General features: G+C 37.9%; 1 protein-coding gene across 1 annotated transcript in view; it reads left to right on the top strand.

The window, feature by feature from the left end:
* Positions 1-16,102, top strand: part of sh2b3 (SH2B adaptor protein 3) — a 49,985-nt gene that overhangs the window by 13,742 nt on the left and 20,141 nt on the right. The window contains exon 2 of the mRNA XM_048188780.1: positions 2,486-3,475. Coding sequence (XP_048044737.1) covers positions 2,513-3,475 — 963 coding nt within the window. The 5' untranslated portion in view covers positions 2,486-2,512. The remainder of the gene's footprint in view (positions 1-2,485; positions 3,476-16,102) is intronic.

The raw sequence follows: 16,102 nt of genomic DNA, 5'->3' as shown, positions 1-16,102 counted from the left end.
TTTTTTTAGCCTCAAAAGAAAATTTCCCCAGCTGCAAATGGCGACTGTGATCTGATTCCGAAGGTGGTTTGCACCACGTGTAGAGGGACTTGCGCATTCACAAGCGAATTCCGCATCGAGAACCGCGGGCCCGTCAGGGACTGGTATCAGATGTTTCTGACACTTTCAACTTCCTCAGTCTTCCTCTTCACATCAAAGATGGCCTCAGATATTTCTGTGTTTGACCTGTGGCGTATTATAAAGTGGCATGAGCGATATTAGTCACACTCTTCCTGTACTGGAGAGCTGAATGAGTGAGTGAGTAAAAGTGAAGAATCTGTATTGTGCCAGCTGAGTTCAGAAGACTGCGTCAGCCCTTCAGTGATGAGCTAAACTGATACACTTTGTTAGCGTTCATAGAAAGTTTGATTCATTGAACAGACTAGTTTCGGTACAGAGATTGCTAAGTCAGTAGACTTGCAGAGTAAACAAAGAGATAAACTTTTCACACACACTAGAATATCAAAACCTCATATAATATGATATTAAAACACAATCTCTCGCAAAATACGTGTTCACGTAGTGGCAGATCTTTAATTCCGTATTGTGGCACATCCAAGTGAAACGGATTATTTAAAAAACAGGCTCTATGGTGGGACTTGGTTCAGTTATTGGTTGTTGGTGGAATGGAGGCAGATCTTAGGCCCTTTTTACTCCTGGTATTAAGATGCGTTTTTGTTGATTTGATCAGTGGACGAAGCTATATACAGGTGTAAACAGGGTCTAAAACATTTTGAGCTCGTCCACTTTTGACCAAGTAGTCGAAAACACATTCTACCGGATTGCTTTCATAGTGTAAACGCTCATGTGGTCGAATGCGAATGTCTACTGACCTAACGCATAAACATTGTGGGAAGCGCGCTAGCCACAACTCTGTTGGCTGGAGACCCAAGTTTGGTTTGAACGTACCAATCACAATGGTTTCTCACCATTCCTGATTTCTAACACGCACTCACAGCATTCGGCGCGGTCTTGCGGCTATCAGAGCAGAAACGAAAGCTCTCCGTAAATTGTGCGAGCTTATTTTGTCAATTAGATCGAAAGATCTGAAAAAAAAACATACATTTACCCGCCCATAGACCCTCCCTTCGAAGAAATCAGGACAGAATTGGTCAATAGAGACGGAGGCACCGATAGCCTTGTGGGCAGCACCGACATATAGCGCCGTTCCGCTTCGGGGTGACCCAAGTTTGAGTCCCGGCTCGTGGACCTTTCCCTCTCTCTCTCGGACATCGCTTCCTGTTTACATACTGTCCTATCATAATAAAAGGTAAAAACAACAAAAGGTGTGTGTCTCCCTCATCTACTTGTGATCCGATTGACCAAAAAGCATCTTAATACCAGGTGTAAACAGGGCCTTAATGTGAACTTGCAGTTGATTTTAAGAAAGGGGTGGGGTTTAAGCAGACAAAATGATTTGAGAAGTCCGGCATACATCACCAGAGACATCATCTTTTTCACCGGAAGATTGACATCAGAATTTGAATTTCCATTTCTAGCCACTTTGAGCAATCACACTGACCTGTTCATATGCATTTATGAAATCGCTGTCAAAACTTTCATTGGTAGTCCGTAAATGTTGTTGCTGCTTATTTGAAAAAGTTGCACTCTGCTCGACTTTGTTGAATTGTGTTCAATGATCTTTGACACTCAAATCAGTGGAACTCAGCAGTTCTATTAGATATGTTTATGTGCACTGTTGTTTCAAAGGTTTGTTTAAATATACCATAAACTTTGCAATCACATTCATTTATGTGTGTGTTACATCTGTTCTGAACAAAATTTCTGCGTAAGCACAGTGCCTAGTCGCCACAATCAGAAACGAAAAAAGCCAGCACGAGAATGTCACCAGAGCTACTGTGAGCATAAATAAACACGCACATTCGCAAGACATAATATCTATATAAACACACATCAAGACACCGCATGTGTGCACATTTTGAAAGCAGTTTGAGAAAGTAGTCAGATTAAAAGATTTACAAGGCTAAAATTTTCCTGTTAAACAGATTAAGATCTTCACCACCCCTCAATTGCTTAGAATTTCATTTGAAATTTGAGCTCGTTCCCATTGATTGAGGTGTTTACATGAAGATTTTTCAGTCCAATTATAAATGGATTATTAGTTTGCATATAAATGTAGCTTATGAAAATGAATAATGTTTGGTTGCCTTTCTATATTAATATGCAGCAGCCATAGAGTCTAGAAACCTTAGCTTACATGTACTGAAGTAGCTTCACAAAATAAAGCTTAAATTAAATGTGTACTTGATATTTTTTTTAATTATGCAGTAAGCGTTTTAAAAAAGCAACTTGAGTCGGTGTTATATTTCGAATCCAGTCATACACAATACTGTTTAGCAATATTAGTCTATCACAATATAGCACAGCCTCTTAATTTCTTGTGCATGGATGCAATTTTGTGATGTTGTTCACTTGTTTTTCACAGTGATTTCCTGCTGTGCTGGTTACTGCAATGAATGGTAACACTGTCCAGCAGACCACAAGCACTGCACCATCCGTATCACCTCCTTGTGGATGGAGGGAGTTCTGCGAGTTGCATGCCAGCACCACGGCCCGAGAACTTGCCCAGCACTACCGGCGCTTCATCAAAGAGCGGCCGGTACAGGATGTCGTCCCGCCGGAAAGTTTCTCAAAGCAGTTCAGTGCCCTGTTCCAGCACCACTTCAGCTGTGAGGTGGCTAAAGATGCAGAACCCGCCTTGCGGCCCCCGCCGCCTCCGCCCTTACTACCAATGACTGGCCGCTTACGCATCACTTCCTTCTCAGGGGTGCTGGATTACCGGGAGACCGTGCGGCCGGGAGTGGCTCCGCTAGTTGCCGTGTTTGCGCCCAAACCAGATGCCAGCAGCATCCCTAGGGAACAGGAGCAGTTGCAGCGCTGCTCTCCTACAGACACTACACGCAGAACACGGCCACATAGCCAGGAAGATGAACACCCGGAGCAGAGGACCGGGTCGGAGCGATACACGCCCCCTGCGTTTCCCTTCCCATCCCGTAGTGAGGTAACCCACATTTCCTTCAGACGCATTCGAGAAACAGTATGCCAAGTCTTTAAGAAATCTCCGCAACTTGATGATTCTTCAAGTGGTTACCCAAGGGACGATTCAGTCCAGGTGGGCGGACCATCTGCGACTGTTGAATGCACCTCTCAAACCCCACCTCAGACTGCGCAGGTACCTGCCCATCGCACCTCAAAGACGGCTATGCTGTGGGAACGTTGGAATCCATTGCGAACTGTGAGACGGAGGCAAGAGACAGGAAGTGTTTGTAAAGAGGGGCAGCTGCGGTACCTGGAGGTGGATGACACTATCTCAGACACACCCCCACATTGGCTGCGCTGCCGCCTGCAGGTCAGGAGGACCAATGACCACACAGCTAGTGAGAGGTACCAGCTAGAGCTCTATGACCCACCCAAGGTAAGGAGACCGGTCGAAATGCATTTTTGACTACTGTCATGCGTTTCTTTTTTTTCCTAATTTGTTAAATGTAGAGTTTGTAGTAGTTGCTGGCTTACTGTAACTTGATATATTGGTCAGATCTTTTAAGGCGCTTTTCCAAGCCAAAAAGTAAAGTGAGCCAAGTCGAGTCCACGCAGTCGTGGACGCGACTCGGCTCACTTTACTTTGGCTCGGTTTGCTTTTCCACTGCAGTTTAGTACCGCTTCAAAGTCTTGTGTCGCAAATCCAATAGCGCTGGTAGTGATGATTCTCTCTGACCAATCAGTAATCTGCAGTGTTTACATGTCACATTTTAGTATCGGTACGGCTTGCCTGGAACCTCAACTGAGGTGGTACTAAAAAAAGTACCAGGTACTAGGTACTGTACACAGTGGAAACCGCCCAAAAGTGTGCTGTACCGAGCCATACCATGCAGTGGAAATGCGCCATTAGATAAGATCAGTTTCAGTAGAAAAAATTTGAAGGTATATTTCATGGAAATTTGTTAAATTGTCATCATTTTCTTTCCTTTACAGTATGTTTTCTAAAACTCATGAATTTCTTCAATGAAACACAAAATGAGTTGTTTAGCAGAATGTCCTGGCTCATTTGCATTTATGTATCTTCAAATATGGCATGTCAAAATGTGTTATACGAAGTTTGATGTCAATGACAAATCATGCAAGAACCAATTGCAATTGTACATTTAGGACTGAAATCTGATGAACTAAAGTCATCAGAAATCAGCGACTTTTTCGCTGCATGTCGCTAGTCTCCTACTGTGAAGTCGCTTGTAGGCGTTCCAAGTGCTGTCGCTCTAATATCATTGGTAGACTGCACGTCTGATCATATCTATAGAAAATGCAATCACAAATTATATATAAAACTAAGAAATCATTCTAATTTGACTAGGAATTAGGTTTAAAATAATTAAAAGTAACATTCTGCTGTTGTAGAGTGTTGTGACTGCAGAGCTCTGCAATAAATCATTAACTAGATTAACGATCGGTCTATCAACAAATTAAACAAAAAAATACTAAAACGTCATTCGATTTTGACAGATAATCAGATTTCTTGCCCCTAATAATCAACACAATGCAACTGTAATATGAACTGCAGCAGTGCTAAACTGCTCACAGCATCATGTAATTAACAACACAAAATGTATGAATCAAACTTACAAGACTGCCGACAGTTTCTTTTCCACGCATCATTTTATTGTATCCATGTATTTACAATCAAATCATATAAAACAGTGAAATCGCTCTGGAACTATTCTGTCTGTCTTGCCTGCACTCGAGACGGTGACGTGAGCTCCAGAGAGCTCCACTCCTATTGGTTGTTGCTCGCGAAATTCGCTCCTGATTTGCATAAAGTTGAAATATCTGAACTTTTGTCGCTTGTCAGTCGCCAGCGCTCCATTGAAATGAATGGGATCCTGGCGCTTTGTCGCTGCATGTCGCTAACGGTGTGAACGGGGCTTTACCTTGAAGCGTTATATTTAAATATATGCATACTTGAATGAGATCTAAGAGCCATGACATGTTTTAGTTAATAAAAATTAACATTTCATTCATGTATATTTAAGTATGGCATATCAAGATGTGTTGCATGAAGTTTGATGTCAATGACAAATCACCCAAGAACCAATAGCATTGGTAAATTTTGCCAAGAAATCTGGTGTGACATGTCTTGATGCATTATATTTAAATATATGCAATTATGAATGAGATTTGAGAGGTACGTCGTATTTTTTTAAAATAAAAATGTATATTTTATTCACGCATATTCAAATATGTCACATCAGGATGTGTTGCACCAGTTTTGACGTCAATGACACATGAGAGCCAAGCGTTATGTTTAAATATATTCAAATGTGATTGAGATTTAAGAGCGATGTCTTGTTTTAGTTAATAAAAATTACAATTTAATTTACCTATATGCAAATATGCTGCATCAACATGTGTTGCACCACGTTTGATGTCACTGAAACATGAGAACTAATTGGATTTGATGTCAAACATGGTGTGAATGATCTTGAGGCCTTACATTTTCAATATCGCTAATACAAATGAGCTTTAAGAGCTATATCAGGCAGAGGGGAGGATTTTCAGTAAATAACTTTTACTGAGCTCTTGTAGCTCTTACATTCTGCTAAATTTATCCTGCTACATTGAAGAAAGAAATTCAGATGGGTTTGAAACATCATGAGGGTGAGTAAATGATGAAAATGGTTTTGGTTTTTTTTGCTTGAAATCAAAACCAAGGATTGGCGTGATTCATCTAGTAAGTGATATGTTCATAGTAACACTAATTTAACCTAATTATCCACCCACATTCAAGACAAACAGCCGATTTGAAACGGGGTATGATTGATGTTATCGTACGAAATGAAACTAATAAGGACACAATAACTGTTTTGTCTGCATTTCTCTCCGCCTCGCTCCATTTCTCCTGGTTACACAGCATGATAGCCTAATTGGTAGTTTTGTTAGTTCATTCAGGCAGCAAATGATGTCTGCTCATTTGAGAGGTTACGGCAAGGCTATATCAAGGCACTGATTGGCTGCTGAGGAATCTTGGCAGAGATGTGAGGACTTGCTCTGAATGTCTATATAAGGGAACGACAACGTAGACCAAGAAAGTTCAAACACTTAAAGTTTATACACTCCAATAAATGTCAGAAGCATGCACACACATTTAGCTTCAAATCAGAAGCACATTAATTGTTTTTTTGTTTGTTTGGGTTTTTTTTACATTTTTTTGTTTCATCATTTTGAAGGGAGAGAGATGTAAATGCTCTTTCTGAGCATGCATCATACTTCATTTCACAGTATCTCATGTACTGCATGTATATGCTTGTGAGCATTGGTGTGTGAGCTTCGAGGCTGCATCACAGAGCACATACTAGCCTTGATTCTGTAATTGTACGCTCTATGTTTGGTGTGTTCGCTACAATAGCAGCAGCGAGGGCTGCTATGCTAAGAGAGGAAGCTGCAGGGTAGCTGATAATTTCTTTGCGTGAGAAACTTTGTTTCAGGGAAGTCCTAACTTTAAAACCAGCATGTGCACAGCAGATAAATTAGTTTATCTGCTTTCAGATTTCACAGAAGTGTTGTATTATTATCAAGTTAAATGACTAGATAGGTCAGAAAAAAAAGTGCTAGAATATATGTATAAATATGTTTGCTTGTGTATCCAGGGCTCAACATCAAGCTTTTCCATGTACTTGTCTTTTAGATGAGTAAAACTAAACAGTTTTTAAGTGCATGACATTTTAGAATCATGACTCACTGAAGCTGCTAGATAATTGCTGGATCTTCATGAAGTAAGTTCATTTTAGCCTAAACAGATTACTAGTTACGTGTTTCTAGTTAAAAATTATGTCATCCATCCATCCATCCATCCTAAATATTTTACTCTGGAAAGTCACGATTCACCAATCATGATCAAGCATTTAAAAGAGAGCCTCTTTGATAAGCCTTGCAATATATGGGGTCAAAATCTGCTAAGGGGTGATTAAATGTATCTTTTATTAGTAAATTAAACAACATTTTATCAAACTTTGATCATTTCCTTTAATCTTTTAAACAACTAAGAAGATAGTGATCAAACTACATTTTATGAAAATCACCTGTCAAGTTCCAAGAGTCAAAATGGACGACTACAGGGACTCATCTCAAGATCACTCATTTAACATTTCATCTATTGCCAAAATTATGGGAAAAAAAGATCAGTCGAGAATAGCAAATTATTGAAAATATTCAAATCAGAAATGTCAGGATCAGAATGCTTGGCTCCTGCATAAAAAATGTCTGTCAAAATATAACATACAACATGTTGAACAATGTTCACTAATGTAGGTTTTCAATTAGATTGGTGTTTATTCTCTGTAGCATGCAGTGTGAAGTATTTCACTCATTCCAATTCAATTTCAGCAAGTGAAGAACAAATTCATACTCGTGTGTTATGTATTACATACAGTATCATCTCTGACAGAGACAGCATGTTAAAGGCCACCATTTTCTCACTCTTCTCAGAAAGCGATGACATAGTCAAAGTATCCAGTAGTGTGGCTTTTCCAAGTAATGCATGTACTCGCTGGACCTCTGTTTGTAAATACTACTGTTTATTGTGCATGTTATTTTGGGACAGACATCAGTGTTGTGATATTCCGATGATATGGATTTGAAAACAGATGGATCGTGAGGTGATAATTATTTATTTCTTAGCCGGCAAGTATTCAGTGAAGTGACTGATGCCCATGAGTGTGTTATGTCGATGTTTTTAGTTTTAATACTTCAACCAACACAGACATGATAACATGCATAAGGGATGAACTGTTTGATTTTTGGGTAATTGTAAAACGTCCTGGAGACGTACGAAATGCTTTTTCCATAGTTTATTATTAGGGCTGCACGATTTATCGCACGATACGGAAAATAACATTGAACTTAAACGCGATTAGCGCTTACATGCGATTCTTAGTACGATTATGAAATCCCAAAGTCTGCGATTACTTTTTTTATGCGCAGCTTGTCAATGAAGTATGGCTCCAAATGCTAATCCATCTGAAAGCACTGCGAGTTTGAGTCGCTTATAATGTAGGCCTACATTTGAAAAAGCAACACGTGTCAAAAATCTTTCCAGACACGAGAAACCACGCGATATTGTGTGGCTTGTCAGTGATCTACGGTTCTGTCTATTAAATGCCGCTCCATTTTAAAGCAGGTGATGGCGATTTCGCGGTAATCAGGGAACCGGCTTTACTGACAAAATGCGCGTGACAATCGCATGCGATATATCGCCCAGCCCTACATATGATGCATGTTTTCTTCTTCTGCGGCATTGCATATTTGCAGTTTCTGCGCAAGGGCGCCCTCTGGCTTTCAGATGGAGAAGCATTTACTACTGATCATGGAGCTGTACAGCTCTGACAAGCTGTGCAAAAAATAATCACAGCCTTTGCCAAATCGCGCGTGATTAAATCGCTATAAAAATCATGCTGCCCTGTTTACGGAATGAAGTTTATTTCGTGGCTTAAATAAATGACAGGTTACTCAGCGACTGACATGTTTGGCTTGTCAAAAATTCATTCAGTTGTCGCAAATTTGTTGACTTTTTAAAATCAAGTTAAATGGAAAAGAGTGGTTTTGATATGCAAAATTATTGTATTGTCTCTTATAACAAAAATATTTTATTAAAACCCATGCAAATGCAGATCCTGTTGCAAATAATAGTGAAAAGTCTATATCTACCCTGAGATTTTGACTCAAATATGTTTACTGTTTCTTGCTTGTTTATGTGTACGTGATGTTGTTTGGAAGGCTTAAGAAACATCTGTTTTGGGCCTCAAATGATGTTCATTAAACAGGGCTTCAAGGGCTGGAGACTACAGACCTTTAATTGCTGATGCAGTCTGAACAAGTTTGGTCGAGCTGTGCTTAGAAACATTAAATCAGAAAGATGTATTTGGACTCTTATATACAGATGCCAGGATAGCCAGCGGTGTGCAATGCATTTGAGCCAATGGAGTATGGATTGTATAAGAACTTGTGTTTGTGTTGTATGTTGATGTCTTCTGATGTGGCTTTTGGTGTGTAAGTAAGCGAGAAAGAAGACATGCTTTAATAAAGTTAGAGTTGAGATTTTGTAATTACGTATATGCGTTGGAGGTGTAATCGTGTCTTGTTTTTCTAGTATTATTTGCTGTACAGCAATCGCATCCAGTGCTGTGGAAAATATTTCTAATTCTAGAAAACCGCATCCTCCCATCTGGAGCGTGTTAGAGCTTCACGGTGACCTTATGCACATGCAGATGCTCACACAACTACATCCAGAGTCGTTTCAATTCTTTAACAAGCCACTAACAACCAAATCATATCAACAACACAATATCCAGTGTAAAAACACTGCAACGATCTGCACAGATTTACACAGAACCTAATAACAAATTGCAAAAAGTACACTATGATAGTTATTTATGTTTATTATGTTTTATGCTTGCATTTTTTCGAGTGAAATCTTAATGGCCCATTTTTTTTAGCAGCCTTAGCTCTGGAAGTGTTTTCGCCCATTTATTTTCTCCATAGGGATTTTAGAAAAATCTTTGATAAATGAAGCAAACCATCCAGCTTTGAGATGAATCGCAACATTTGCGAACTTTTATTTTAAGCAAAACAGTTTAAAAAAAACTTTAAAAAGACCATTTTCTATGAAGTAAATGAATGGGATTTTTGTGCCCACATTTGTTTTTCATTTGCTTTTTGAAGAAACGGTCTGACACTTGACTGAAACCCAGTCTGACTCAAAGTTTCATTTCTTAACGTGATCAAGCAGCTTTGACCTTGTACCCAGGTTTATCAATATGAAAATCTGCAGATTGATAAGTAGGCCACAGTCATCACTCATAACGAAATCAGACATGTCCCTGTTTCTCCGAAAGCATAACACTTGACAATTTAAAACCAAGAATTATATCACACAGAGAGATGCACACAGCAGCAATACAAACTGATGCATTTTCAAAGATGTACACGCACACACATACAGTTGCAGAGCGTGCACTGGTTCACATGATGGCAACTGCATTTTTGTTTTAGATCAGAGGTGCAAGTAATAATTTTGTACTTGTTCATTTTTTTTTTTATAATTGGCAAAACTTATTTATTGATTTATTGCATGCATTGTTTTATATGCATCACTTTTTTCTTATCTGTCATTTGGAAATGCATTATTTGAAATTGTAGTTTCATGTCACATATGTACAGTATTTAAGCGTTTCTCAACCGGTCTTGGTAATTATTTTGCAGAATTTTGGGCCTGCATAGTTCATGATAATGTTAATAAATATAATGCCCGACTTGTTATTGCGGTCCTGATTCAAAACCAGCTGAGAACCAATGCTCCATACAGTTATGGAAAAAATAAATGATTACTGATAAAATCAGTGTAGATTAATCAATACAAGTTCCATAGAGTTGTCATTTTGGGGACGTTATAATTGATATAATAATAATGTCAAGTAACATGCATTTGTAATGCATCCCTTATTTATTCATTTTTTTAATTAATTTATTATTTCATTTAATTTTTTTATTTTATTTATTCAGTTATTTTGGGATTTTGAAAATCTGTTTAATATATTTATTTATTTTGGGATATCTGAGCACATTGTTTGGCCTATTTAATAATTTAGTGTTTTTACACTTCACTGTTTCCATTAACTGACTGGTTTGTTTTGATAGGTTTGTTCTGTCTGTTAGCTTCTGCTTTATTTATTTACTGATGTACTTCAATCATTAGTAGTAAAGCAAATCTGTCAACATTACTGATTCACACTGGCACAGACTGTCCAAAGCCTCCACATCTGCAGCATCAGGACTGATATGAGATCCATTGTGTGCTTTGCATATGACAGTTCCTCATCTTTGGGTGGTTGTGTGTTTTTGTGTAAAACACATTCACCCAATACCTCTGAGAACTGTGCGCTCAGAGGACAAACACGGCCATGTGGGTGGTGGGTGTGAAACAGCCCCTGCTCAAAATATTGACTGTGTAACACTGCAGTGTCGCCTGTAATTCAACAGTATAGCCCCATGACGCCTGTGTTATGCATCGTTGAGTGCTTATGTTTTTGGACCCAACCACTGTTGAAGGCCCCCAGTGTGAATATTCACAACAGCTGTGCAGTGTGTGAAATTTACAATGAGTTTTGGGTGAATTTCTTTAGGACTTTTTACTAAAACTGGTCCTAACTACATATTAAAACCTTTTTAAAAGCTCTTTTTGAAACACCTTTGAATGTTTTTAATTAAATGATTGTGTCTTTTTCACGATCACTTCAAATTGTCCTAAACATCCAGTCAGCGAGTGAGTCAGATGTAAATTCAGTAACTGACAGATTCAGCGAGTGATTCATGACACTGAATCATACCGATGAGTTAGTGAATGCTTTTTACTATATGTTTGTTGTTATGTGCAACCAACGAAGATTCGGCATGTAATTCGTTACTTTGTTTTAGTCTGATAACTTGTGAGTTTAAAGGTGCCGTAGAACGTCTTTTTAAAAGATGTAATATAAGTCTAAAGTGCCCCCTGAATGTGTCTGTGAAGTTTCAGCTCAAAATACCCCATAGATTTTTTTTAATTCATTTTTTTAACTGCCTATTTTGGGGCATCATTAAATATGCGCCGATTCAGGCTGCGCGGCCCCTTTAAATTCTCGTGCTCCACGCCCACGGAGCTCGCGCTTGCCTTAAACAGCATAAACAAAATTCACACAGCTAATATAACCCTCAAAATGGATCTTTACAAAGTGTTCATCATGTAGCATGTCTAATCGTGTAAGTATTGTATTTATTTGGATGCTTACATTTGATTCTGAATGAGTTTGAGGCTATGCTTCGTGGCTAAAGCTAACATTACACACTGTTTGAGAGATTTATAAAGAATGAAGATGTGTTTATGCATTATACAGACTGCAAGTGTTTAAAAAATTAAAGTAACGACAGTCTTGTCTCCATGAATACAGTAAGAAACGATGGTAACTTTAACCACATTTAACAGTACATTAGCAACATGCTAACGAAACATTTAGAAAGGCAATTTACTAATATCACTAAAAATATCATGTTATCATGGATCATGTCAGTTATTATTGCTCCATCTGCCATTTTTCCGCTATTGTTCTTGCTTGCTTACCTAGTCTGATGATTCAGCTGTGCACAGATCCAGACGTTAATACTGGCTGCCCTTGTGTAATGCCTTGAACATGAGCTGGCATATGCAAATATTGGGGGCGTACATATTAATGATCCCAACTGTTGCGTAACAGTCGGTGTTATGTTGAGATTCGCCTGTTCTTCGGAGGTCTTTTAAACAAATAAGATTTATAAATTTATTGTCTCTGTATTTTTTGTGGTAGTGTTTTTTCATGTCAGTACATTCAATTCGCTTTTTTAAAATCGCTGTCAGTGTGAGCACCACTTTTGAAGTCTTTTAAAAGTATTTTTGTAATCTTTGATATACAAATCTATTCCAAAATGATAAATTATGACAGTACTTTGTTTTGGTGTGTCAGTCGATCCTATCAGAAATCAAGCGACCTACTGTTGTTTTGGTTACTGAAATGTAGTTTGAAAACACTTTTGAACCAATTCATGAAATAAGCAGAATAAAATCTTTGTACTGTGTACTAGACAAACTGTGTAGTAGACATACTTTTTAGTGGCATCAGACCCGTCCGGATGCTGTAATTCGGGGTTTGAATTTTAATCCTTTTTTCATACACTAGTGTGAAATTCCTCTCAGATTTCACCTGTAACTTCATATGGCTCTCTTTACACCTGGCATTTTCAATCTGACTGTACTAGCTATGCATTAGAGTGAAGGTGTAATGCAATATGGCTAAAAAGAAATATCCAGATACTATACGAATACGAAACGCATGTTCATTGCTAATGCCAGGTGTAAAGGGCCTCTTCCGTCATCTCTGCATCTGTTAGGATGAGTAGAGTCCATCTCAGGGGCAGAGACATGCTTTTGTTTTCATTTTTAGTCCCCTGACATGAGCAAATGGTGTTTAGGTTTTAGAGTGTGGTTTTTCAGTGTGTGTTCATGTGGAAAAAGCATGCCATGGATCTTTAATTTGTATATAAAAGGTGTTTGCTAGCAGTGTGTTTGTGTGAATCCAGTGAAGTGTTGTGCAGTGTGTTTTTCTCTTAGCTAACAGCTGTTTCAAGCTGTGCCTACACTGCAGGTGGAAACATGACACTCCAGTTTTGTCGCGTCATATCAGCGTAGACCGTTTCGGTGTATAGATACGGTCAATTATTGCAATAAGTATATTCTAGACATTTTCGCAGTATATACTGCAACATAATGTAAATATATACTGCGGTTGGAGTATAGAGGGTATGCACGTGATGTCACCGTCGACCATTGTCACTGCGGTTACGCCCAATGAGTGGCAAAAAGACACTATTGGTTTTCAGCGTGAATGCCGCGAAAAACACAAAACTCATCCAAAGCGGGAAAGAGCTTTGCGATTGACTGTATAAATAGAATTGCCAAGAAATCTGAGGTATGTTTTTACAGCTACAGAAAAGAGAAGCAAATGGATCACTGCAATTCACAGAAACAACTGGACTCCAGGCAGAAAAACGTGAACTTGCAGTTATCATTTTGTCAAAATTTTGGAGTAAACCATACCCTATATATTGTATTGTTATATATTGTATTGACAACTCAACAATTAAATATTTACCATCTTATATTCTGCATGATTGGGTGTTTCTAAATAAACACTGACAAAAACTATACAAGTTTTAAGCTGCGCTCAAACGCGTCCAGTCAGAGCCACTTGCTTTCAGTCTGCGATTACAGTCGGTGTTCAAATTCCATGTGTAAGTATATAAATCGGCTCCAGTCGAAGGAAACAATCGGTATGTGTGTTCAGTTCAGTCTTAGAATGTTTCAGCTAATCGTTAGGTGTGTCCCCGGCTTTATTTTATTAACAATAACTAGTTTGGGACTGCTATTTAATAGCTTTACCTTTATCGGCCTTTTTATTCATCAGTATTAGTCATATTCGTACAATTTATGTGTATGTTGTGTGTGAATTTTTGTGAAATAAATTTGCTTGTTTTTTAAAAAAAAACTACAACTAAATAAAGAAAAAATAACATTTATTTCTGTAAATTTGTAAGATGAAATAAAGAAATAATAAAGTAAATAATAAAAATAAAAAACCCACTGTATTCTAATAGTCCTACCTTTATTTTGGACATTGTTTTAAAAGGAAAGTCATTATTTTTATCTATTTAATTTTTTTACAGTTTTGAATCACTTTCTCATTCAAATTTTCTATTTTTATATTAAAAAAAACATCTGTGTATATATATGTATATGTGTGTATATATATATATATATATATATATATATATATATGTGTGTGTGTGTATATATGTATATATATATATATATATATATATATATATATATATATATGTGTGTGTGTATATATATATATATATATATATATATATATATATATATATATATATATATATATATATATATATATATATATATATATAGCATAGCATATTTTCAGCATATCAGAAATTTTAAGAGCGTCATGATATAATTTTCTTTACTTATGGCCTACCCCAAATGGGAGTGTTTTAGTTTCTCATGCATTGAGTCTCTAGCAGTTCAGACTGGGTGTGAGTGGATTATAAAGATTCTATATTGCGAGTGTGTGTGGGCATTGTTGCAGTTCTTTATGTTAAAACCTGCAACCTCTGAGCTGGTATACCTGACCTCACTAAGCTACCCATGGAAAGCACCGCCTGCTCCCCCTCAATCTCTCTCTCTCTCTCTCTCTTTCTATTCGTCTCTCTCTCTCTCTCTCTCTCTCTCTCTCTCTCTCTCTCTCTCTCTCTCTCTCTCGTTGTGTGCGTGTAGGTGCTGTGGTTCACCTTCTCTAGTCCGTAAACAGGATGCTCGCTCGACCTGTGTGAATATGAAGTTGAATATGAGTAGCTGTGTGTGTGTTTTATCACTAGTTTATTGTGCCGTGTTGTGTCATTGTACTCACACTTTCCAGCAAGCCAAATTGTATGTGTATTTATGGTGATTTAGCCAATAAATCTCTTGCTGTAGTTCAAGGGCCGGTGCAGTTTCTCAACATTATTGAACGGATGTTTTTGAATCTATAGCTATAGATATACTGTTGAAGCTGTGATTAAAGATTGAACTAAAAAGAGAGAAAAAAAAACCTCTTTTTGCTTGATGCATTAATGCACTTTTTTTTTTTTTTTTTGTCCTGCAGAGCATTAAATGCAACAAGCACATGTAGCATCTTTACACCGCTAGCGGTGGATGACAAGTGGTTTTCTTGCTGTTTCAGATTACCGAAAACATCCCTTTTTTAAAGAAAAGTAAGATATTTGTCCATCATCAGGAGGTTTTGACTGACACAGGAAACCTGCTCTTTTTTACATCTGCACTTCTCCCTCTCCCTCTCTCTATCTCTGTGTCTTTCTTTCATGTGTATTTTCTCAGTACTGCTGTGGTGGGGCTTTCGAGAGCAACAGTAAAGGTCAGAGTGATTGACACTCTATTTTAACAGTGTGCAGGGAGGGAGAGGTGGTAAATAAATATAAGGAGTGTAAAAAAAAAAAAAAGGCAGTGAAAACCATGAGCAAACCATTCTGACCTAGGAAGGGTTTTTTTTACCCAGCATGCACGTGTGTACAAATGTGTGAGTTTGTGTTTTAAAGGTGCCCTAGAATCAAAATTTGAATTTAGAGTTCAGTTCAGTACATGGAAATGACATACAGTGAGTATCAAACTCCATTGTTTCCTTCTCCTTGTGTAAATCTCATTTGTTTAAAAGACCTCCGAAGAACAGGCAGATCTCAACATAATTATTATCACATCATTAATATGTACGCCCCCAATATTTGCATATGCCAGCCCATGTTCAAGGTATTAGACAAGGGCAGCCAGTATTAACGTCTGGATCTGTGCACAGCTGAATCATCAGACTAGGTAAGCAAGCAAGAACAACAGCGCAAAATGGCAGATGGAGCAATAATA

Source organism: Megalobrama amblycephala, linkage group LG4 (assembly GCF_018812025.1).
Source record: "Megalobrama amblycephala isolate DHTTF-2021 linkage group LG4, ASM1881202v1, whole genome shotgun sequence".
Lineage (NCBI taxonomy): Eukaryota > Metazoa > Chordata > Actinopteri > Cypriniformes > Xenocyprididae > Megalobrama > Megalobrama amblycephala.
This window is presented reverse-complemented; position numbering and strand designations above follow the sequence as displayed.